The sequence below is a fragment of the Glycine max genome, chromosome 5, assembly GCF_000004515.6.
Source record: "Glycine max cultivar Williams 82 chromosome 5, Glycine_max_v4.0, whole genome shotgun sequence".
NCBI classification, from domain to species: Eukaryota; Viridiplantae; Streptophyta; class Magnoliopsida; order Fabales; family Fabaceae; genus Glycine; species Glycine max.
In genome coordinates this window covers 15,960,315-15,986,905 of record NC_038241.2, presented here as the reverse complement: position 1 = coordinate 15,986,905, position 26,591 = coordinate 15,960,315, and the positions used below count along the sequence as shown (strand labels likewise).

At 34.5% G+C, this 26,591-nt stretch overlaps 1 protein-coding gene and 1 pseudogene across 1 annotated transcript; one reads left to right on the top strand and one right to left on the bottom strand.

The window, feature by feature from the left end:
- Positions 1-372: 372 nt before the first annotated feature.
- LOC102668638 (peroxidase 10-like) lies at positions 373-4,014 on the top strand. The gene is made up of 2 exons (XM_006580634.1): positions 373-427; positions 3,689-4,014. Exons 1-2 carry the CDS (start codon positions 373-375, stop codon positions 4,012-4,014), a joined length of 381 nt encoding a protein of 126 aa, XP_006580697.1.
- Positions 4,015-10,981: 6,967 nt separating this feature from the next.
- On the bottom strand, positions 10,982-24,824 carry LOC102668779 (DNA polymerase alpha catalytic subunit-like; annotated as a pseudogene).
- Between the last annotated feature and the right edge of the window lie 1,767 nt (positions 24,825-26,591).

Here is a 26,591-nt window from a genome sequence, read left to right as displayed (position 1 = left end):
AGATTTCTAAATACCAGAAGGGTTGAACCCATTTGCTCTGCCCTACTTCCCCTATTTATAGAAGAAAAGAGGGAGGTGGTTGCCGCCCAGCTCGCCCAGGCGAGCTAGGTTTCTTCCACCAGAAGGCACCGCCTTCTTTTGGAACCCTCGGGAAGGCCCAAGTGGGTCTGATTGCTATTTGCACCCTGCTTTTCACTAAGTACACCCCCTCTTGGTGTTTTTTTATTGGTTTCTTTCCGAAACGTTGCAGAACTTTACGGATTATGCAACGACACCTGTTTTCCTTCAGGAATGTTGCGAACTTTTACGGATTATGCAACAATGCTCGTTTTCCTTTCGGTAATGTTGTGAAACTTTATGGATTACGCAACGATGCTTGTTTCGAGGGTTCCGAAAGGAGCAAACAAGGTTCAAGGACCGACCGCAAGTACTCCCGGACGAAATTAGGGTATGACAGAGGGTGTAACATTCCATTTTTCGTAAAATAAATTTTAAAAAATTATTTAAAAATAAATAATTTTAAAAAAATGATGAGATTTTTTATAATCAAATAAATAAGGAAATTAAAAAAAATTCGTTTATAAAATAATGGTTTGAAAAAAAAATTAAAAAAAGATATTTTATTTATTCATTTGATACAAAATAAAATAGAATTCTTGTTTATAAAATAATAAAAATAAAGAAAAATAGAGTAAATAATAGGTTGTGAGTACCCTAGCTATAAATAGAGTATGTTAGGTCAGTTTTTCAGATTCACGATACATCTTTACGCTTCATCTTCCTCTCAATTTCGTTTTCCTTTTTTTCTCTCCCAAAACCCCCTTTTTTGCCACATATACCCAAACCTGTCTCAGTAAAATGATGATCCCAAACTCGTTCAACATTGGATCATCATCAAATTTGAGCACCATGTTCGGAACTCATTTTTGAACACCCTCAGTGTTGGAATTTAAAAAAACATGTCTGAGGTGAGAGAAATATTGTTTGAATCATAGTTTTCTTTTTCTCGCATACACCCAAACATGTTCTAGTAAAACTATGATCATGTACTCGTTAACCATTGGATCATCGTGACATTTAAACATCAGGTTGGCAATTTGTGGTCGCACACCTCCACCGTTGGAATTTGCGAAATAATTTCCAGAGAGAGAGAAACGTCCCTCGCATGGAGACAGTAAAATGGAGGCTTCAATCCCTTCCCTTTCACTCTAACACTTGGAAACCCTAATAGAGCAGCTAGAGAAAAAGTTTGAGGAATCTTAGATAACTGCTAGAGATGCCACTATCACTACCAGAATACACACGTGAGCCCGCTTAGAGGTAAGAGATGAGTTTATCGCAATTGGGGTTAGAATGAACATATGTAGGAATCCTTAGGGAATCAAATTGGGATTTATTTTGGGATGTTTATTGAATTATAAATTTTCCTTTATGATTATATATACGATATTGTTGTGTTTGACGGACCAATTGATGTCCTGATGCGAATTGGTTGATAAAATTGAATGCTCTTGGTGTTTTCGTGTTTTTAACCTAGGATTTTGATTCATTGATTTTGATATGATTGTGGGAAATTGTTTGAGGGGTTTTACTTCCCATGTTGTGAGAAAGATTTTTGTATAAATTATTTGTAATTAGGACAAGATTTGCTAGATTGGCATGATAAATTATTATATTGAGATTATGAAATTGTGATTAAAATTGTGCCTAAGTGGTAAATTGAATATGTGATGAATTGTGAGATAACATGCTGCTTTGAGATCATAACATTGTTATTGGGATTGAGTATAAGTGCAAAGTTAAACATGCATTGATTTGTGAGATGAACATAAACATGTGATGGTGGATTGTGACGTTGTGATATGTTAAAATTGTTTATCATGAGATTTGGTTGTGAATAAGTGTGTGATTAACACTTGGTGTGACAATACATGTGTTATGAGTTGTGAATTATACAATAACCCGACTAGTGTTTACCTAGAGAAAAGTGTTTATGCGCAGTGTTAAAGGAAAAGTGTAGGATTCCTAATTAGGAACCTAAAGTGTTAAATTGTAGCGCAATGTGTTAAACGTGTTTGAAACATGAGTATGAGGTCGGGGGTATTGTATAATTAATGAGCAGTGTCTGCATGCAAAAATTGTTTTAGAGGTTAGACCTGAATCAGGAAGGTGAGGCCCTAATGGATTCTTCGGAGTCTAGGCCTTGGGGTTAAAGGCACTCGGTTTGAGTGCTACTTTAAGCCTATGTTGATCCCATATGGTTGGAGCATTCTCGCAAAATAGAGTGACCCTGACTGGTAACCTTATGATTTTACTTAGTGAGAGTGACCTGACATACCCATTGTGTTGTGTGTCTTGTTATGTACTCCTAAGCGCCCCAGGGTGGTTTTTCACTGACATGGTACCACATTGCATATAGGCTTCAGTCTTAGTATAATTGTTGCATAACACTTGCTAATTGTTTATTATGAAATTGATGAGTGTTATTACGTCTTGACCCGAGTGTGTGATTCATGTGTAATGTGATTGGTGATTAAAAAATGAATTTTAAATGATAAAGTGGTGAAATGACGTGGATTATATTAAGTTGAGCTATGTTATAAATGTTTTCATAATTTATTTTGATTACGTCTTTGTTTATTTGTACTTTTTTAGAAATGTGATAACTAACTCCCTATGTGCTATCTATGTTTGGATCCTGTGATGATCTCGAACCTTGTGTACATGGGAGCAGATGACTAGGTGGATGACTTTAAAGAACCTCGTGCTAAAGAACATTGTGATACAATACTCTGATAGGATGTGACATTGGAGCATAGGTTTCTATATTAATTGTATGAAGTCTTGGACAACCTTGTTTTGAGCCGAGATGATTTTATTATTTATTTGGACACATTCTATTATGATGTTAGAAAAGTGAATGTGAACCTTTTACCCTTTTGAAATGTTTTTATTTAAATGTGTTTTAAAAAAATTTAATTAATTTTGCACTCTTATTCCTTTTATTAGTAGTACATATATGTGTGGGGTAGAGGATGTCACAGAGGGTTCATGTTTCTTCAGCGTTGATGCAGCTACTGTCAAATCATTGTACAACGAGTCAGAGATTTGTCCTCTCCTTCCTTTCCCCCACTCAAACTTGAATAGGAAAAGGGCAACATAACTTTGTTCAAAGCTAATATAACATATTAGATAAAATTTGTTTTAAAATCTCTTTTTTTTTCAAAATTGATCTTGGTTTTTATATTTAAAAAATAATAATTTTGGTCATTGTATTCTTTTTACTTAATGAATTTCGTTCCTCTTTATAAGACTTAAGATATTATGGTGAAAGGCAAAATGAATGATTATTAAAAATAAAACGATGAAAATCATCATTTATATTATTATAAAAACCGTCCAACTGATTATTCACGTGTTGATATTCGGTGCAGTGCAAGCCCACCTTTTTTTCACTGTCTCTTTTACTTTCAGTCTGCTGGTGCTGGAGTTGCACCAATGGAGCGTGCAATGCATGTGGGTGCTGCCTAGTTTTTAAAATATAATAACTAAAACAAATTTTATCCAAAAATTGAGGGACTTTAATCACATCATATTAAAACATGTATCATGAGGCCAAAGTTAATGTACATGATAACCATCACATCAAGTGTACAAAACTCACATTATTTTTATGTGATCAATGCAGGAGCACACACAATAGGATATGCTAGGTGCTTCACACTCAAGCAAAGGCTCTTCAACTGTAAGGGCACTGGAAAACCGGATCCATCATTAGATGCTTCACTTTTACAACATTTACAGAAATTATGTCCAGATAACAACAGTTCTAACCCCAATTTGGCTCCCTTGGATCCTGTCACCACATACACATTTGATAGCATGTATTACAAAAACCTAGTGAAGAACTTAGGATTACTACCAACTGATAAGGCTCTTGTGAGTGATGGTACAACTGCTTCATTGGTGTACAAGTATAGCCAGTGGTCTGTTTTACTTTTACAAGGACTTTGATGCATCTTTTGAGAAGATAGGAAGTATAGGAGTACTTACAGGACAACATGGGGAGATAAGGAAAAATTACAAGGTGATCAACTAGAAATACATTTTCATGTGCTCTAATACTTTACCAAAATCTAGATATGTGTGAATGCGTTATAGATAAATAGATAGATAAATGAGTATCTTAGGTGTTGGAATACAAATGTGAGGTGAAGTTTTACATTGGGTAGGAATGAGAAGGTTGAGAACCATATGAGTGTGGATAAGACTCATAAACCTGAGCCTTAAGGTTTTGGGTTAAGGTGTGGTGTCAAGTTCACTTATATGGTTGCCCATGACCCATTAGTGTAAATTTTCCCGATATTTACCTCCTCGATTTCCCAAAAATTAGTATCAGAGTCGATAGGTTGACTTGATGTTGGCTCAAATGAGTAAGATGACAATGACGGATTCATGGACATGGAGATCCCTTGTATCGAAAGTCTTCCTACCAGGTGAGTCCATGCATAAAGGTCATTCTTGACTATTATTCAAAATTTCTAATAATGTATGAATACTGGATCTTTTGAGACAATTATAGATCCTGGGAGGCAATTCTAATTGGTCAATAAAAATGGATTTCAATGCTATTTATTTTTTCTTTTTCCTTAGTTTTTCCTTAGCCAATATATCATCAAAAGTCAAAAGGGGCAAAGTAACTTTGTGTTGATTGTTTTCTAAATTAAAGTTATCTTCTTCTGCGTGTAAAAAGGGAATAAATCAATCAATCAAATTCCGGGAGGCTTCATAAAGCGCTTCCTTAGGAGTTAAACTTCCATTTGTCCATATCTTGAGAAAGAGTGGTCAAGGTCGTACCCGAATCAAATAAACATTAAAAATGCAATATCTAGGAAGTGATCCTAGGTCGTCTCCCAACGAGCAATGGTCAACCAAACGTTCATAACAAATAGTGATAAAATAATAACGAATTGGAGGGGTGTTTGTTTTTGTAAATTAAACAGCAAGCAAATTTTAATTAGAAAATAACAGAATTAAAACATGTTGTTCCCTCTTGATTCACAAGCAAGTCTCTTATCGTAGGTTACAAAGATTTATCCCTAATCAGTTCAACCACTTAATCCAACCCTAAATTAAATTACTAAGCAAAAATTAACATAAGGTTGTCATTATGTGATTAAGTAACACATACACCAATTAATCATGAACGAAACTGATCATTAAGCATGAACATAAATTAAGCGCAGAGACAATTAATCAAGCACTAAGCATGCATGGATTAATAGCAACAAATACAAAGCAATTGGTGAAGAGGAAAAACTGATCAGAATTCAATAGTAATAACAAAACCTAAAAGAGAGTTGTGCTTGATCCTCAAGAGAAAACAACGCTGGAGACTTAGCCTTCCATTAATCAGCAGAAAACAAAACTCCATTTATCAAAGTCGCCATTGTCTTCATCATCATCTAAAGCATCTCTCACAATTATGGTAGACTCTTTAGCAATATTAGCTGTTTTTTCTTTTTTCAGCATTCAATTTGGCATGCAATTTCCTTTCAACAGGGTCATTTGAAAGCACAAATTTTGATTGGAGTGAAACTTTTGCACCTAGACCAAGCCTGCAAAGTCGTGTGGTGGTACAATATAAGCAATAATGTTATGGTTCATGGAAAACAAATAGGAACATCATATAGATTTGTTAAAGACAAATGAACATATTGATGGTGGCAGATATACTGACCCAAAAGGTCGACCCTTTAAATCCACATTTGTTCTAACATTATCTGCATTGCTCATATTATTTACCCATAACTCAGCCTACTAATCAGAATGGTTGACATTTAGACGCTGGTAGCACCAAATTCATAATATTTTAACATACATCAAGTTGAGTAAATGCTTCCAAAAGATGGAAACCACTTCATATAATATGCTTCGGTCTTTAAGCAAGCTACTTTACTAACTAGTTACAACAAACTTAGTAAACACATTTAATAAAATGTTCCTTATTGTTAGTGTAAGGTAATAGTTTGTATAAATGCATATAAATACCACAAAAAATAGTTTACCATCCACTTGACAATCATAAAATACATAATCCCTACTCTCGGCACAACCAGAGGGGTAAAAAAATGTCTACCAATTTCAATGCCTTGTCCAACTTAACAATTTAGGGAAAACCAGTTTTCTTTTTTGTTTCCATGACCCTCATTTCAAGCTCTTTGTGCCCTGATAAATTGGAGAGAATGGTTAATACACACTCATGCCAATATATTCTAAATATCTGACAACATAATATGATCCATAAAGGAATTGCATACAAGACTTATGTTTTCTATTCTAACAATAAATTATATATTCCCTGATTAAACCAGGTCTTAAATTTTATAATTTCAATAACTAGTGGGCAACTTAGTGCACAAGACTCCCGCGTAGTGAGATGTGGGAAGGGTAAGGGTAAATCTATGTAACCTTACACTTACAAGTAGGGAGGTTGTTTTCAGGATATGAAGTTGTGAGCTCCTTGTCACAAGACAACCTTGTAATTATGGGGGAAAGCGTTTAGATTTTTCAAAAAGTAAAATTTATTATGTTTGAATGAAATATTTGAGACAACCTCTTAATGTTATGAAATGTTCTTTTTTCACAAGTAAATAGCAATAAAATCTAACTATAAAATATTTTTGGTGCTTTAGCTTCACACAAAAATATCACAAAAGTACATTAAAGAATCATTCTGCAAGTTAGAAAAAAACACATCAAGAATATCTATCTCAAGATATCTATCTATCTATCAGAGCTCCTGGTCTGGGGGACTTCTGTTTGGCATGCATACTCACATGGAAGCAAGATTGAACACAATACAGAGAGCATCTGAGGTATGGTGGAAGGAGTACAAAGAGGAATGGCGGATTGAAGTTAAAAGGAACTCTAAGAATCATATTGCAAACTACAAGAAGCCTAAATGAAAAAGATTGAATATCGCTTGGGAGAACTTGATGCTTTTATTTGAGAAGGAAGTTAGTGGGATAAATTCACCTAACAAATCAGTAAATGAAAGACCTAAAACCAGGACTGAAGAGGAAGAACACCCTAAGTTTCAAACCCAAGAGAAAATCATCAGAGAAAGCTCAAGATACCATTGTTCGGTGGGAAAGATTCTTTCAGATAGGTCAAAAGAGTGGAGCGGTACTTTGATCTCAAGGTAGTCCTAGATAATTAGATGTTGAGTGTAACATCCCAATTTTCCATGTGTGTGGTAGATAGTGTTATTGCTTTTTTGTGTGATTGAGTAGTGTTTTTAGACTATTGGAGTGGTAGAAAATGAGATGTTACCCATAGGATACCTAAGCATGGTTAAACTTTGAAGTTTTTAACCTAAAGCCTAGAAAGAATAAGAATAATTCAGAGAAAATTCTTTGGTCAAATAATGGTCAACTCATTAATGGTCGAGATTTTAATAATTTGATTTTGTTTTGGAAATAGAAATTAGAAGCTTGAAAGAAAATTAGTAATTAATGTAAGTAGGGTTAGAAATTAAGTAAGGATAATTAAGGTTGCTTAATGGTGATCTAGTTTTCATAGAATTAGAAAAGGGGTAATTAAGTCATAAGAGTTTAAAGTGGAATGCATTTTTCGTAAATGACTATACAACTAGTTTAAAAATAAAATTTTAGTTTAATTAGTTGGTGATTAATTAAAGTGTCTAATTTTATGATGTAAAATAATTAAAATAAGTTAGAGTTGTAACACCCTGAAATATTACAACTCAAATTGACAGAGAAAACTCTATGTTGTGTCATCTATGCGTGTATGAATTTAATTTTAGTAGTTATATGTTTTTAATAATATAATTTTGTGTTGTGTATATATGTATGTGATTGGTTTAGTAAAACTTGGCAGAGAAATAGAAATTGTCTGAGCTAGATTTCCATCTATGCAAGAATTACTCTGTGCATTGAGTCGTAATGTAATTTGTCTTTGTATAAGATTTACTCTGAGTACACGTATTACTAAGAAGGTTACTAGTTTTGGTAAAAAAAAGTAAGAATACCTAATTTTGGAAAAACTCTACTTTAGCCTTTTTAAGTAAAAATTTCAAAAGTGAAGCACACTACATTTGATAGTGATGTACACGTTTTCCATGGCTGAGCAAGGGTCATTCATGAGTCAAAATTGAGTGATTAAGATTGGCCAACAACACCTTAATCCAATGGACCATACTCTAAGCTTCTTCTATAAGTTCATTTTGACTCCAACGCTCACCATTCATGCTCATTCTTCCTCTTCTTCACAAGCTGGTCAAGAGGGAAGGAGAGACCATTTCCATTCTTCTTCCAAGCTTTACCAAGTGTTCTTGAGTCCTTCTTCATAAAGCTTAGGTAGATGACCTCCATTTTCAACTCTAAGCTTGATTTTCACCTCATTTTCTTGCTTTATTCTCACTTCTATTTCAAAATCTTATTTTTGCACTCTTGAAGGTTGAAAACTTGAATCTAAACTCCGCCATTCTTCCTTCTAAATTTTATGGAGACTACAAGAGGTAAAGGGGATCTCTTCAACTCTTGAACCCTGTGTTTGTTGTTAAACTTCCTTGAACATGTTGTTTTGAAATTTTCATACTTGCTGCCCTGTTCTGGATCTGTGTGCTGATCTATTTTCCTTGAGTTTTTATGCCAAAAGTGAGTTCTTTGAGTGTTAAAACATGGGGTTAGCCTTAAATTTCACTTAAATCGAAGTTTTCTAGAAAGAGTTATGAATAAAACAAGTTTTAGAATATTTTGCCGCATAAAATCTGTGACAAAAATAATCTGGCAGTGAGAGTTGTATGGACTAGTTTTACTAAAGTGTTGACCTAAAAAACAAGTTTATTAGGTGTGAAAATGTAGAGTAGTATATAAGATTTGTGAAAAACCAATTCCTAGAGCACCGAGAGAACTGAGAATAAGTTAGGAGCAAAACTTTGTAAAACTGAATGATGGAGTGATTTTAGACATTAGACGGTTTAACGTTGGAAACCATGTATCTAGATAAAGTTACCTTAGAATTATTTATTTTTGGAACTATTGATTTAATTGTTATATGATGTCTGAGATAAACTGCAAACTCTGATAACTAATCCGTGCTCTAAAATTGTGATGATTTTCCTGTTGATACATTTTCTAAAAATCCTAATATATATATATATATATATGTGTGTGTGTGTGTGTGTGTGTGTGCGTGTGTGTGTGTGTGTGTGTGTGTGTGTGTGTGTGTGTGTGTGTGTGTATGTATACTGTCATTTTATCTATACGCGTTGTGGTTCGGGTCTGGGGGTGTCTGACCCTCAGCAAATTGTTTTTGCTATGATTTTTGGATGATCATATTTCAATCATTATGTTGTCCGCGAATAGACTTGTTCTTTTTATTACTCGAGAGATTAAGATTGATTACCTGAGAGTTGTACATGTGTTTGATCCTCGCCTTGATTTCTTATTGTGTGAATGTTTGATTGTGTTTCTTGTATATGGCAAGAGGGCTACACACACAACGCAACGGCAAGGGCGAGAGGGCCAAAGGAAGAGTAAGGAAATGGAGGTTCTATGCCATCTGTGAATGGTGAGGTTGTGTTAAGAAAGTGGATGATGGACAAAGATACACTGGGGTGTAGTGGGCAGAGAGGTTCACAGGGCCTATGGGAATTAGTGAGTGGTGACTACCCATCATTTGGTGCACTCATCTAGCGCGAGGAAGTCCACATGCCTCACTTTGCTATTCGTGACAGGCATTGAGACTATACTTTTTGAGTTGGTGTACGATGTATTCGTATGTGGCAGTCACTCCCAATTGTCATCCACATGAGCATCGATTATGTAAGATCATCATCACCAGGGAGGCTTGGTGGCAGTGATTGGGCCCTATTATGAAATAAGTGGGATAGTCATGTGCTTAGGATGCAAGAGTGTTGTTTGCTTACATGACCACACACATTGATTAAATAAATTGTATGCTATGGTGTTGTTTGTTATGTTTGAGGAGCAGAAGACTCACCCATACAACCAACAACTTTTAGGGTCAAGAGATGTTGAGGGAGTCGCACCCTCTACAAGCTTGAAATAGTAGGCAAACAGAAAGAGTGTGGCCGTGTTGGGAGACACACGTGTCACACTCTAGTGCACACGGTGCTAGTAGATAGACTAGATGACACGCCTATCACTATCGATCATCGTCAATCTTGCTACATTCCTTGGGGATTTACATCTCGCCAGCAACTAGAGTGGTTTGAAGACATCAATTTTTATCTGGGTATGGAAGTATCTCAAAATGCTCAAGAATTTTAAGTGACCCAATGAAGTTTGATGCGAGAAGTAATGTTCTAAGTTGGAGATTCGAATCAATATGTCCTTTAGGACTTTTATATTAGTAATTTAATTATATACGGGTTGAATTGAGTTTTGGTCGGATCCAAAACTCCAAACTCATCACTCAATTCAATTTTAATTGAATTTATGAAACTAAAATAAATCCAATTCAATTACCCAATCCAACCCACAAAAATTTAATTGAATTGGATTAGCTTAGACAGATTAGTAAGTTGGGTTCAATCTCCTTACACCCCTAATATTTCCTTCTCTTATCTCGTATCTTCATACTCAAGAATAGATTAACCAACTCTTACCTAGTAGACCGGTAATCCTTTGAACTTGACTAAATCAAAACTTTCCTTTCAAAAATTAAGATAACCTTGCATTAAGCACAAATTAATGTCTAGTTTTCAAACAATTAATCATAAACAACTATTGAGCCTTGATTAAAAAATCAATTCTTTTAAAATTAAATCTACTATAATCTAAAATACCGTGGGTACAGAGTAAAATTACAGTTGATAGTCTATTTATAATACATCATGACTCTACTGAAATCCCCTTTGCTTATGTAGATTCACATGGACATAATTTATGCTTAAGATTACATAAACCGTCTTTGGCATCAAATCCACAAATTAAACTGTAATGACTAGATCATGCAGTCTCACCCACCCAAAGGCACAGCGGTCCCTGATCTTCTGTGCTGCCTGATCAATCATCGGCCTAATTTTGATCAACTTCTCTATCAGCATTCTAGATTTTGCCTCAACCTGTAAAAGTCACGTCTAGAAAAAAAATATATGATTAATAATGATTAACCAATTTGTATAATTGGTTAATCACTATTCATTTATTTGAATCAAACAAATTATCAAGTAAATCCTATTGGTTTGATCAAGCTTATAACAAATTATTGTCCTTGCATCATTTAGTATTTGTTTGGTTATGTGGAAGGAATTACTATTCATGAGTAAATTTTCAAAAAATAATATGAATTTCAAGTCTCTTTTTCTCTATTTTAATTCAAATATTTATTTTTAATTTTCTTCTATTCTTTTATCTTTCACATAGTCAAACGCACCGTGAGTTTCGCTATACAAGAAACAGTATCGAACACATGGAAAAAATACGAGAGCTTCTTGTACAAGTCTGCCTCAGTGTACTGAAAAATCAAATTAAATATTAGTTAATATTTCATAAAGCCGGAGCATTAAAGCTTCACTATTGTATAAATCATACATGAAAGAAGCTATTAATGTTCAACAAGTTGATGGAGAGAAACCTTTCTTACTAGACGCCCATTGCAGTGAGAATAATTTGGACAAACAGTTCCTCTCTCAGAATCACCAATCAACGTACCAAAGCCTTATACTTCGTGTTGGATGCTTACATGTTTCATCATTAACAGAAAAGGAAATGAGGCAAAGAAAATTGGTATGAAATTCTGTATTTCAATAATAGCAATGATTACATTATTTATAATCTGTACAATGGGAATAGAATGACCTAGAACCTAGGAGGATAAAATGGAATCAAAGGATATTCTTGTACTATTTATGGACAGCTCATAAATGTAATAAATATGAAAGAAAAATAAGGAAAGGGAAATAATACTCTACTGTCAAATAATGCTCTACTGTCAAATAATGTTGTTGTTATGTAGTATTTAAGCTAGGATTATATGCTTTCTCTGTTAGCCCCCCACAAGCTGGAGGTGCAAAAATGTTTTGTAACTACAGCTTGGAAAGATTGGTGCTGAAGGATTGAGGAGGGAGAGCCTTTGTGAATATATCCGCAAGTTGATTTAAAGAAGGGACTGGGAGTAGTAACATGAGTCCAACTTGGGACTTTTCACGGACTAGATGACAATCAATGTCCAAGTGTTTGGAGCATTCATGAAAGACCGGATTGGCAGCAATGTGAAGAGCACTATGATTATCACAAAAAAGTACGAAAGTCTTGGAAAGGAGAATCTGTAGATCTCTTAGAAGGTAAGAAAGCCATTGTAATTCACAAGTTGCAGAAGCAAGTGCTCGATATTCAGCCTCGAAAGATGAATGTGAGACTGTAGTTTGCTTCTTGTTTTTCCATGAAACAAGCGAATTGCTTATAAAGAAGCAATAACCAGTAATAGAGCGCCTAGAGTCAATACACGTTGCCCAATCAGCATCACTAAACCCAAGTAGATGAGGAGAGCAAGTCCTTGGAAAAAATAAGCCTTTGCCTAGACACCCTTTGAGATATCGAAGAATGCGGACAGCTGAAGCATGATGGGCTTTTGTGGGTTTTGACATAAATTGACTTAGTTGCTGTGTAGCAAAGGCAATATCAGGGTGTGTGCTTGTCAAATAGACCAGTCTTACACCCAAGCATACCAAAATCTTTCAATAAATCCAAATAATACTTACGTTGGCATAATGAAATTCCTTTATCAGAATGTGCAACTTCAATCCCCAAAAAATATTTCAGTTTCCCCAAATCCTTGATGTGAAAATTAGTGTGAAGAATACGCTTAATGTGTTCAATCTCAGCAAGGGAATAATCGGTCAGCACAATGTCATCAACATATACAATTAGAGCAATAAATTTAGAATTATGAGCCTTGATAAATAGACTATGATCAGCATGGGCATGTGAATAACCACAAGTCAACAATAGATTAGATAATTTTTCATACTATTTTCTACTGGATTGCTTTAATCAATAGAGTGATTTCTTCAATTTGCAACTCTGACTTGATGTGTAACCAAGCAAGCCAGGAGGGATCTCCATGTAAACGTCCTCCTTGAGGTCCCCGTGTAAGAAAGCGTTGCTAACATCTAATTGATGGAGGTGCCATCGATTAATCGATGCAAGAGCAAGAACAACTCTAACAGTGGCCATCTTAACAATAGGGGAGAAGGTTTCAAAGTAATTTATGCCCTCAATTTAAGAGTATCCTTTTGCAACAAGACGAGCCTTGTAATGCTCAATGTTGTCATCCGGTAGTCGTTTGATTTTATATACCCACTTGCACCCAATTGGTCGTACATGAGAAGGGGTTTGAACAATGTCCCAGATTTGATTCAACTGTAGAGCCTTGATCTCACATTTCATGGCATCACACCAACATTGATGTTTCACAGCTTCATGAAAACTGGTGGGTTCGTGCTCAGATGACAGTCATAAGGAAATGGCGATGAGAAGGAGAGACATGAGTTCATGATAGGAAACTCTGAATGGGATATGTGCATGTTGATGAGGATTGAGCAGACTTGAGCGAAGGAATTTGAAACTGACAATCAGAAAGGTAAGAAGGAGGATGAGTGTCGCGGCTGGAGCAACGTGGTAAAGCATGGTTAAACGATGGTTCTTGGATGTGTTGATCAATGATGTTGGGGTTTGGTGTGTCGATTTCAGGAGGAGTTGAAGGATTTGGAAAGGTGATGATGAGCCATTGGGTTGAGGAATTGTTGGTTCAATATTTGTTGTGATAGGTGTGGATGGGGTAAATTGAGGTGGTGTGGTTAATGTATGTGAAATTGGGTCTATATGTGAATTTGGCAGGGCTTTGCTAGTAAAGAGGTTTTGGTTTGTGTGGAAGGGAAAGAAGGATTCATGGAAAATAACATTTCTGGAAATGAATACTTCTCTTGTTTTAATGTCTAAAATAACATATCCCTTGGTACCATTTTGAAAACCTAAGAATGCCCTTTTTCTCGAACGAGGTTGAAACTTGTGAGTTTGATTATTAGTTGATGCATAGCATAAGCAACCAAAAAATTTGAGCATAGAAAAATCTAGGTGAGTTTTGTATAAAAGCTCAAATGGTGTTTTATAAGAAATAGCGGGAGAAGGAATGTGATTTATGAGGAAAATGGCATGTTTTATAGCATAGGACCAAAAATTTGTTGGAATTTTAGATTGAAACATAAGGGCCCTAGCTACAGCTACATTAAGGATATGTTGATGTTTGCGTTCCACTCTTCCATTTTGTTGAGGGGTATACACACAACTAGTTTGGTGAATTATACCCTTTGAAGAAAAAAATTCTTTAAGAAAAAATTCAAGACCATTATTGGATCGAATGCATTAAATTTTTGTTTCAAATTGATTTTCAATCAAATTAATAAAATTTTGAACATGTGCTTTCACTTCACTTTTTGATTTTAATAAAACCACCCAAGTATATCTACTAAAATCATCAAGTATAGTTAAGAAATATCTATGTCCATGAATTGATGATTTAGAAAATGGTCCCCAAAAATCCATATGAATCAACTCAAAAATTTTAGAGCTTCTACTTGAACTAAGAGAATAAGGCAATTGTTTTTGTTTAGCTAAATGACAAATGTCACAAATTTCATTAGAATCTTTTGAAATAAAAGGGAATTGTTGATTTAAGACATTAAGACGATTACCAGATAAATGACCTAATCTAAAATGCCAAAGCTTAGAGTTATTGGTGTTGGTGGTGGTGGTGGTGATATTGTTGGTAGATGGGCTTCTATCCTTTCCAACTGTCAAGTGAAAAAGGCCTTCCTTCAAGTCAGTCAAACCAATCGTCTTCAACGTGCTCATGTCCTGTATTTCACAAGAAATTTTAGAAAGATCACTAGAAAAAGTAATACGACATGGGAAAGTATATAATAACTTTGGGATAGACAAAAGATTGAAGCTAAAATCAGGAACAAAAAAGAACATTATGGATAATAAAATCTGGAGTGAATTTTATGCTGCCCGAAATGTGGGCTTGGACAGTGGATCCATTGGGTAAATGAATCTTTACTGGTGCAATTGTAGAATATGTATAAAAACAATCTAAGGAACAAGTTATATGGTGTTTGGCTCCAAAATCAATTATCCATGGTGTGGTGTGTGAACTAAGGGTGTTAAGTGTGTGTGTGGTGGAAACAAAATGACTACCAAAACCAGAATTGTGAATTTGATTTGGGCTAGAATGAGTGAGGTTGGCTCGTGTAAGAGTAGTCTCTGAGCTTGCACCACTAGGTCCAGAGGATTTGCTGAGAAGATTCATCAATTGTTGGTATTGGGCAATTGTAGGATCGTCCTCACCAGATGAGCTGGAGGTAGCCATAGGGAGATGGCGGCTGGAAGCTTAGAGGGCTCTTGATACCATAACAGAAAAGGAAATGAGGCAAAGAGAATTGGTATGAAATTATGTATTTCAATAATAGCAATTATTACATTATTTATAATCTGTACAATGGGAATAGAATGACCTAGAACCTCGGAGGATAAAATGGAATCAAAGGATATTCTTGTACTATTTATGGACAACTCATAAATGTAATAAATATGCAAGAAAAATAAGGAAAGGAAAATAATGCTCTACTGTCAAATAATGCTCTATTGTTATGTAGTATTTAAGTTAGGATTATATGTTTTCTCTATTAATCATCACACTGGATGCAAAATCAGCCAAGGATATTGACCACTAATTTTCACAGACTATTAATATATGTAATACTCTTATATTTAGAGGTGGGGTGACTTACCAATATAGTACATTAAACCTTTATAGTACAATAAAACAAACCTCTCTACTTGCCTTTTGACTTGACATGAAGTATCATGAAGAACTGTAAGTATATTCTCTGGAATAAAATTCTATGCTAAATCAAATCAACAAACATGTTAGCAAGTGTTACTACAAATATTCTATTTTCAACTTAATCCAAGGATCTGAAACTGGTGTAAAGCTTCTTGTTGAACAACACAATTTTTAGAGGCCTTATAGCTTAAATTAGTCTCAAACCTGATGAGCTATCATTGCAGGAGAAATTTTAACATCTGAGCATTTAGGACGGCACAACTTATGCCAGAAGTTGTGATTAGATTCCTCCATGACTACGCTAGTGGGCCTTTCACTTGCCAACAAACAAATACATTTAAAGACAGGTGGGCAGTCAAATGTACCAAAGCAGCTGGGGCATGACAATGACTAACATCCCCAATACCTGCAATTATTTTATCACATCCAATCCAATAATTAATATTAGCTTAAACATGTTTTAAGCAATGTGGCGGATGGTGGAATATGGCAGAAGGCCAAAATTCCACCATATAGGCTGGTAATTGCGGCCTATGACGCCACCACAGCGGGCTCAACATGCGAAACCTGGGTGTAAATTAAAATTGGATATTGCAACACAGCAGAAGCAATAAAATGAACACCGATAACAATAAAAGTGAACACCAATATTTAACGTGAAAAATCCTTTAATATCGAGAGAAAAATCACAAGACAAAATCCAAAAAATATTCCATTATATTAAAGAATACTACAATATTTTCTTCACTTTCTTTGACACACAAGAGAAACAATATAGTGTTTCCGATGAGACTCACTCTTATTTGAATACTGTATTTTTACAGTACCAGAGAATAATAGAGTTGATAGTCACCCTGATGTATTTTTCCCTCAACACTCTATTTTCCTCTCACTATTCTCTCCCAACTACTCGGAAGCTTTGATTTGCTTTTGCCCTCGATGCATTCCTTCATCTGCCAAGCCCTTGTAGAAGGAAAAAGCAATGTGAACTTTGGCCAAGATTTTCAACAAAAGCATGCACCATAAAATATTTCCAATGTTTTCAAAATTTATTTGCCCCTAGCTACACATCTAAATGGGGTTAGTAAATTTTTTCCACTGTGCATGCAAAGTGCATTTAATGCACAGTAGAGTTTGTTGGCCCCCTACAGAGGCCTCCCTTTCCAATGGCATTTGGCAAAAAATCTGCCAAGCCATTAGGCTATTGCGGCAATGGTGCCACCATTTTTTTGTGTGCGTAAATTAGAGTATTCTTCGAGCCAAAGGCCAACGACTAATCCTTCAAAATATTGAGAATCATTTAAAGGACTAATCTTTCCTAATAGATGTTTTTCCATATATATGGGTCACGGGATTGAACCCATGACCACATTTAACAACAATAATTTTAAGTCCCTAATAAATTAACGAATTTTATTTTGGATTCATAATAAAAAAATTCTATATATTAAAAATTTGGTTTTGGATCCCTACAATCAGTTCTGAAATGACGTTTCAATTAAAAATTTTAAAATGTGATTTCTGACGGTCCAAAAATCACCATTATTAATTTCAAAATTTAAATTACATTTTCAAGCGATTTAGAAACCACCATAATCAATTCAAAATTAAAAAAAAAAATAGTGGTCTTGAAGGAAAGAGGTCTTGAATCAATAATCAAGTATGAAATCCAGAAAAAATCCTAATACAAATTCGTCAAAACCACAACCAAATATATCAAGAATCTAACAAAATTTGTTAATTTACTAGGGACCTAAAATATATTTAAGCTATTAATATTTATGGATAGAAAAATCATTAGTAAAATTCATGAATGATAACACTTCAAAAAGATTTTTTTTTTTTTTGGAAAGCAAAGTAAATATTATTATAACAGAGGGCACAAAGTGTGACCCCCCATAAAAAGAGATTACATATAGGAGACTTCAGAAATATCTAACAAAGCATAAAATACATAAAATAGCTAAAAAATTGTAAAACAAAATTCAGTAACTTGTTCAAATCCCTAAGTATGCGCATTTAAGAGATTTGTGACAATTAATGGGACATTAGATTTTAAAAGCAAGATGTACCTCTCGTTATCATCAACAGCCGACAAGAATGAGCTTGTAGAATCATTATTTAAAGCTTCATTTGATTTATGATGAAACTGTAAAACAATATAGTTTACCAATTCAGAAGATATGACACAAAAAATAAAAGTAAATGCATGCCTCTGAATGTTGAGACAAACTAGGAAATGTTTTACCTTAGATGAGTGGAGCCCTAGACAATTAGCCAGTCTTTTTGGGCTTTTGCCCTGAATTGATGCACAAAGACGTGATAACACAGGATGAATCTACAAGAGGAAAAAGAAAATACTCAACCAGGGTACAGTAATTGGTAACCACTGTTATTTACAAAATTAGCTACTAAAGTCTAAGACACCTGTTGTGATGAATAGTAATCGATGTCAATCAGTCATGTCCCTTGTTCTCGTTTAAGTTCATCAGGATGTCTGGCACGTTGAGCAAAGTCACCTGCACTGCCTGACTACCACCCTAATCAAAGCAGAATATAATATTAAAAATACATAGTGAGAAAACATATAGCCTACATCAAATACTCTTTCCCCAAGTTACACTATTTGGCCTTTGATTGGGAGATAGTAACCATATGACAAACCTGCTCATAGCAAATTATATAAGGGATTGTATCACCAACAGAGCAACCAGAAGAGTGACCTTGTTGCTTCAATCTCTGTGCCACCTATATTTTGATCAAGAAAAGCATTCTCAGGAATCAGGATCAAGTAGATCTCAACAAAAGAAAGTATAGTTCCGACTATTTCAAGTAACAAAAATGAAAATAGCTTGGACTAACAGAACATGTGGCTGGTTCTTGGCATCAGGATAAGCTTCAGGAGGTTTAGCCAATGTCTTTGTAATGACATATCTCTCTAATGGTACTTGTCGGTTCCTCATTTCTTCTTGTACCTGTAGTAAGATTAACATCCATTGGTTTGCAGGTGAAATAAACCTCAAACTCCAATTTAAAAATCATTAATTAAAAAGTAAGGCAAATTTACATTAACAAAATCCCCAATAAACTTCAATGCCTTCACCAATGATAGATAATTGGATCATTAAAAAAAGTACTCCAGATAATCGACTAACCAATCAAATGTGGATGTACATCTAACCACTAAGGGTTTCAAATCGTGTTAGTTTCCAGGAGAAATAAACCTCAATTCCCAATTTAAAAATCATTAATTAAAAAGTAAGGCAAATTTTACATGAATAAAATCCCCTATAAACACCAAATCATTCAGAGTTTTAGACCACCCTACAATAGCATTCCACTCTTTGGCAAAGTGTGGCGAGCCCAAAGCTCCAGGAAGCATCTTTCAAATTCTCGAATCGCATGGTAGGTTATTATAAAAAATGTCCGATACTGCAAAACATTACAATTTACCTACATTAGCGAGTTGTGGATTGACTCCATGACATCTTCACATGACCTGTAAGCATGAGAACCATAGTTTTAACAGTTACTAGAGAAATGAATAATCCTGCATCTAAAATAGTCAAATTGATCAAAAAGATAAGTAACATACCCACCCGACAAAATTTGAGTCAAGCAAAAATGTGCTAGTTCTTTAGCCAATAAGCTCCAGTCACGACGAACAATGTCAAGATCTTTACATTCAATAACCCGTACCATAAATTAATCCCACAGCAAGATCTTCCCAAGATGTTAGGTAATCCAAAAGAATGAGATATCATAAACATGCCTCGTACGGGGTGCCATCTTTAAACAGCAACTTTACAGCTGCACACTTCTTTTTCTTAAGAAGCAGCATCCTTTTATATAAACCATCAAGATCTATTTTTAAGCATGTATACTTTTTATTTACCTGATGATAAATCAAAACAGAAATTGCAGATCAGAAGAACATTAGATGAAAAACGAAAAGAAAGGAAAACTGACATTTGTTCATGAAAACATGCACATATACCAAAATTATTTGTAGTTGGCTAGTTGCAAACAGCACAAACCAACATGACAAGACATCGTCCAAGTTCACATCACCCGAATAACTCACTATTCACTAATGACAGAAACCAGCAGGTATAATCATCAAATGATCATTTAAATTGAATATAAGAAAAGAAACATTAAATATATTTTATAGGGGGAATAACAAGGCAGAAAAATCTCCTTCTAGATATCATACAAGATAAGAGCAGAGCAAAGGAGATGCAAATCTCAACCACCAAGAATTCGTATATAGTCTCAAAGGAGTTTTGCACAGCTATTAGTCAAATCTTACCATTTGAATAACTCTTGCAGCCATTTTATTAGCATCCTCAGTATTATTGTTAGACTTTAAGCAAGTGTACCAATTGTTGTTGCTGGTTACACATTTATAAAATGAGTTCGTCTCCACAAAAACTTGAGTTACTTAATTCATTCAGATAAAGGTTATCAGTTCAATAGTTATGTACAAATTTAATCGAATGTCATTGATTTTGGTTTAACTAACTAAAGATAACTTAAAGTAAAAGAATAGTGAAAATAACGGATTTACAAAAATACCAGAATTACGAGAATAATGGAAATAATAGAATTTACGAAAATAACAGAATTTAGTATGTCAGAAATACGTAAAATTATGGAAACAATAATAATGAATTTAATTAATTCAAGAAAACATAAGATTGGATTTTATCATTCCTACCCTTAGTATCCTAATAAGATTAACATATATGAATCATTTTCTAACATTACTGATACACACATTAAGTTACCCTAAGTCGATCCCTCGCACTTGAAGCCTAAGAATATTTATCAAATATTGACCCCTCGCATATGAAATAAATACCCCAGCATTACAATTATATTCTCGTACTTTTTACAATCAAAACGTTATGCTTTATTCCTAGCAACGTAACGTAAAATCATTCAGTTCAATTCTAAGATTACTTTCTAGTCACACTTAAAATCCAATTTCATGAAACTAGTGATGAAATAGAATCAAGCATTACAAGTAGAATGAAATCACCAATAATGAGTAGAAAAGATTCATACATATATAATATCAAAAGGGATACATAAGGGTGCAAAGATTACATACAATCCTTAATAAAAACTAATCGATCATTGATGCAATCCTCCCTAGGAAGGGACTAATTACCAGAGCCATGAGCAAGAGGCTCCAAGAGGATTGAGTTAGAGCTGCTAAAGAAGGCCCTAGGGTTCTCATGAACCTCGGGGTAGATTTTTGAGCCCATGTGCCAAGGTTGGGTTCACTTATCTTTGTACATATTAGATTAGGATTTCATTATTTTTTGTTCTTGTATTTAGGGCTCCATAATGTAGGTAAGGTACCCTAGAAATGTAAAATTTTTCAACCCTTGTATTTTAGGGCACCTAGACTAGTTTTTGTATTATGGGTAGTTTTGTAATTTCACAAGCATTAAGTGAATATTTGATGTGTGTGTTGGGAAATAAATTTAATTGAATTGGGAGAAGCCCAATCCAATTAAATTTTAGAGGGGGAGGTGAGCATTTGCTTGCTACATCCCATTGTCTCATCATATAGTCACACTTTGTACATGTCCTTCATGCTTTACATGCCTCATGACACCTAAGCACACTTAGTGGAGAATCTTGGAATTGATCTTGGATTAGTGGGCTGAACCATAAATGAAATTCACTAATCATAATTAGTGAATTTTTGGCTCCAAAATTCAATTTCAAATTCAAGTGAAATTTGAATAGAAATTCAAATTTCCCTCCAATTTTGTGTGACATTTAGGCTATAAATAAAGGTCATGTGTGTGCATTTTTTCAACTTTGATCATTTGAGAATTAAACTTCAAAGTTCAGACTTCTTTAGAGGCACTAACTTTCATGTTCTTCTCTTCCTCTCCCTTCATTTATCTTCTTCTACCTTCAAGCTTTTATCCATGGCTTCCTATGGTGGTGAGCTTCTTCTAGACTCATATTCTACTTGAAGTGGCGTCTTCATTCATCTTTCTCCTTCTCCATTCCGCTGCAATCAGACCTCAAGAAGCAAAGGAATTCATTGATGAAGAAGATCTAAGGCCTACAAGCTCCACATGGAGCTACGTCAAGATTCATACATATATAATATCAAAAAGGATACATAAGGGTGCAAAGATTACATACAATCCTTAATAAAAACTAACCGATCATTGCACAGAGCACAAGACTAACAAGAGAAATGACAAATGATGTGATCCACAATCACAACTCTGCAGTGTCTCGGCTCTACTTTTCCTTTTCTCCTTCTTCTTCCTTAGCCTCTACGTTTTTCTTTACTTTTTGAATGATACTGAATGATATCCCTTCAACAATGCATGGCTATTTACTATAAATAGCCAAAGAGTACAGGAAAATTCGCTCAAGTGAGTTGTAACTCGCCCCGATGAGTTGTTTGCTTAAGGCTGAAGCAAGATCAGTAGCCCAAGCGAGCTGGTTGCTAGCCTGGACGAATTGGGTGTCAGAAATCTTTGTAAAATGACCAATTTGCCCTTTCTTTTGACTTTATTTTGGATCTAACAAACAACCATCAAAACCTACAAAATCATCGATGAATCTTTCGTATTTAAACAACAACATTAGTAAATGTACAATATATATATATATATATATATATATATATATATATATATATATATATATAACACAACTAGATTTAAGGGTAGTTTAGAAGAAAACTATTATAATCGAAAGATAAGTGCTAACAATTTAATTCCAAAAATAACTGAAATTTGGCACTTATCAATCATCCAGCTCACTCTAAATCATTATTCAATCAGTATCGCCATAGAGCACCTATAAAGAAAAGGACAATGCACCAGTTAAGAGCTAATATTCTCAACTAGTTACATCAAATAATTCAGATACTAAACTCTAATACTTCAAGATGCAGAGTAATAGAAATAACCTCTAAATTCAAGTTATTCTAAACAAGATCAACATTACTTTGTAGTATCTCCCTTCCCTGTATGACCAATAAACATGCAAATCAAAATGTATGCGTTTGAAAATATATTTGACTATAGAAGTCAATGGTTATGCTGAATAAGCCAACATATTCTTCTTACCTATGAAGTTATGAGCTCATCTAACGGCATAGCATAAAATCTTAAATTGGAGGATCCCAGGCACCCATACATACCGCACCATACACCATAAAATTTTACATACAGAAGGAAGAAAGACATAAAATTTTGGAAGATGCAAGAAAATAAAAAAAGACACCTGTTTACAGTAAGCTTTAGTGTTTGCTACTCAATATCCAGGTGCTAAACTCTAATAGGATCAACTATTTCATTCTTCTTTATTTCATTCTTTGATCAACAACTTTAACCTTTTCCTCCCATTGACCAGATTTTTCAGCACCTTAGCACAATAAACATGCTCAATTATACACACATCTAAACTACATAGTTTGCTAGAGGGAGAACGCAAATCACCTTGTACATCAACAAAGTTATCTCATACCACTTTAATAACATGAACCAAGCAAATAAATATTCTAGGACCTTGATTGTGCCAATCTATGTTGCACAACTAAAGTGTGTTTGCGTAAGGAATTTCTAGACGATATTGTTTATTTTGAGGGAAATTAAAAGGAACTGTCCTAAAATGCTTGGTTTCAAAATTAATATGCTTTGTTGGTGAAATTCCTAAATCTAATTTCATCTCTCTAACTCCAACCAACTCAGCCATGGCTTCCCCTTACTTATTGTGCTTTATGTTGCTTGCAGTGATTTTCTTTTACTTGCAGTGCTTTATATATGGAGCCATTAGTTCACATCGTCTTCATCATCCGTCAAGTGCTTATAGTCTCTTCCCTTATGTAAGACTTAGTCACAATATGATTGAATACTACTCCTTATGCTAAAGGATCCTTGTTGTTCTTCTTCCTTCTTCACTTTGTTCAAGTGGTATGATCCGAAGGGGGAACCAACACAAGGTACTTCAATGGTTAAGTAAGAGTTTGGCCTAAAGTAGTAAATGCGGATTGTTATGGTTCAAAACCTGCAATTGAGGCCACCAACTAACATATCATAAAACTATTTCTAACTAACTTGACAACTTGCAAACTGATATTAGAGACACATTTTCAAAAATCTCCACCTTGTCTCTAGATCACAGTTTGTTTCTTCCCATAAACTTCTACTCTTCACAGAATCCAATCAAGTCCAAGCAATGCTTGAACTTTGATTGTGGTATAGACTTGGTAAGAGCATCAACATGATTTTCTTTAGTTGGAATCTTCTCAACCAAAATCTCCTTCGTTTTAATAACATCTTGAATGAAGTTTAGTTGGACATCAATATGCTTGGATTTTTCATGGTAAACTTGATGTTTTGAAAGCTCAATTCCACTCTATCTATCATAGAAAAAAATAACACTGTCTTGAGTTATCCCAAGTTCACCTACCAACCCTTTGATCCACCTAGCTTCCTTGATAGATTCTGTAAGAGCAATGAACTTAGCCTCAGTTGTAGATAACGCCACAACTGATTGAAGGATAGACCTCCAGCTAACAGTAGTGCCAAAAAAGGTGAAGACGTATGCAGATAGAGATTTCCTAGTAACGATGTTTCCAGCGAAACAGAATCTGTGTAACCCCTAATAGGTTTTTCACTTTTCATCTTTCTTTTGAACTTTAAACTAGAAGATAATGAACCATTTAGATACCTGAAAACCCATTTCAAAGCTCCCCAATGTGTTGGTCCTGGATCTATCATGAACCTGCTAACCATGTTGACAACATAAGTATCTGAATTAGAGTAAGGAATTAATGTCATCCTTTCCCTTTCTTCATCTGAGTTTGGTGCAACCTTAGTTGATAGCTTGTCATGTTGTCCCAATGGAGTTGAGACAGGTTTGGACTCATGCATTTTGAACTTTTCAACAACTTTCTTCATATAACCTTGCTGAGACAAAAAAAAGTTCTCCTTTTGATCTATTTTTGTTGATGTCCATTCCTAGTATCCTCTTAGCCTTCCCAAGATCCTTCATTTCAAATTCAAAGCTCAACATAGCCTTGAGTCTGTCGATTTGATCCATGCTTGAACTTGCCAATAAGATATCATTAACATACAACAACAAATACAAAAACACCTCTTCATCTCTTTTTAGAATGTACACACAATTATCATAGTTGGATCTTTGAAAATTCATCCTCATCATGAAATCATAAAACCTCTTATACCATTGCCTAGGACTTTGCTTGTACCCCTTGATTCCAGGTGGATATCCTATAATGGCACATCTGATAGCTCTAACCCCAAGCTTGTCTTGCTTGATATGTGCAAAAGCCAAGGCCCCAAACACTTTTAGATTTGAGTAATTTTCTGGTTTTCCACTCCAAAGTTCCATAGGGGTTTTAAAACCTAATCCAGAAGAAAGACATCTATTGATTAGGTAGGCAGCAATTGCAACAACTTCTCCCCAAAAAGGTTTTGGTAAACTTGCACTCAGTAACATGCATCTGACCTTTTCCAGGATGGTTCTATTCATCCTTTTTGCCAAGCCATTTTGTTGAAGGGTGTCAGCCACTATTTTATGCCTTTGGATTCCTAATTTCCTACAAAACTCATTGAATTTCTCTGAAACAAACTCCAAGCCATTGTTAGTTCTCAAACATTTAACATTGGTTTCCATTTGAGTTTGTATCTGAGTATACCATTCCTTAAATTTTCCAAAAGTGTCACTTTTATTTTTAAGAACAAAGATCCAAACTCTTCCGGAGTAATCATCAATGATAGACAGAAAATAAGAGCAACCACCATGAGTCATTGTCCTTACAGGACCCCAAAGATTAGAACAAACATATTCAAAATGTCTATGTGTAGCATGCAAGCCTATTCCAAAACTATTCCTTTTAGCTTTTCCTAAAATGCAATAAACACATAAATGTAGTTTTTCTATTTTATCACCATTTAGAAGGTTTTGTTTTGCTAGTTTAAGTAAACCTTTTTCGCTAACATGTCCTAACCTCATATGCCATAAACTGGTTTTATCATGTTGGTTTTGACTAACAACAACAACAACTTATGTTATAACGGTAGAACCATCTAGGATATACAAGCCATTCATTTTAATTCCCTTAGCAATCATCACAGAGTTTTTAAAGATTTTCATCATGACATGTTCAATTCGTGTAGTGTATCCTAAAGCATCAAACATACTAATAGAAATCAAGTTTCTTTTAAGTTCAGGTACATACCTTAGACCTGTCAAGAGTGTTTCTTTATCATTGAACATTTTCAGACAAATTGAACCCATACCTTGGACTTTATATGGTTTGTTGTTTCCTAGCATCACTACTCCACCTTCATTCAAAATCAGGGATTCACGCCTTGGACACACATGAAAGGTACAACCAGAATCCATAACCCAATCCTTCTCAATCTTAGAATTTGAGACAACCAATGTAACACCCCATTTTTTTGTAAAATAAAAAATAAAAAGGATTTCAATTAAAAATAATGAAGTTTTTATAATTAAATACATAAGGAGAAATAATTTTATTAATTAAAATAATGGTTTGAAAGAAAATAAAAATGATGTTTTATTTATTCATTTGATAGGAAATAAAATAGAGTTCTTGTTTATAAAATAATAAAAATTAAGAAAAATAGAGTAAATAATAGGCCCTAGGT

Bases quoted from the DNA above. Each gene is read 5' to 3' on its own strand.
- LOC102668638 (XM_006580634.1), top strand. From the start codon at position 373: ATGCTTGTTTCGAGGGTTCCGAAAGGAGCAAACAAGGTTCAAGGACCG. The intron at 428-3,688 runs GTACTCCCGGAC...TGATCAATGCAG, and splicing joins GGTTCAAGGACCGACCGCAA to GAGCACACACAATAGGATAT.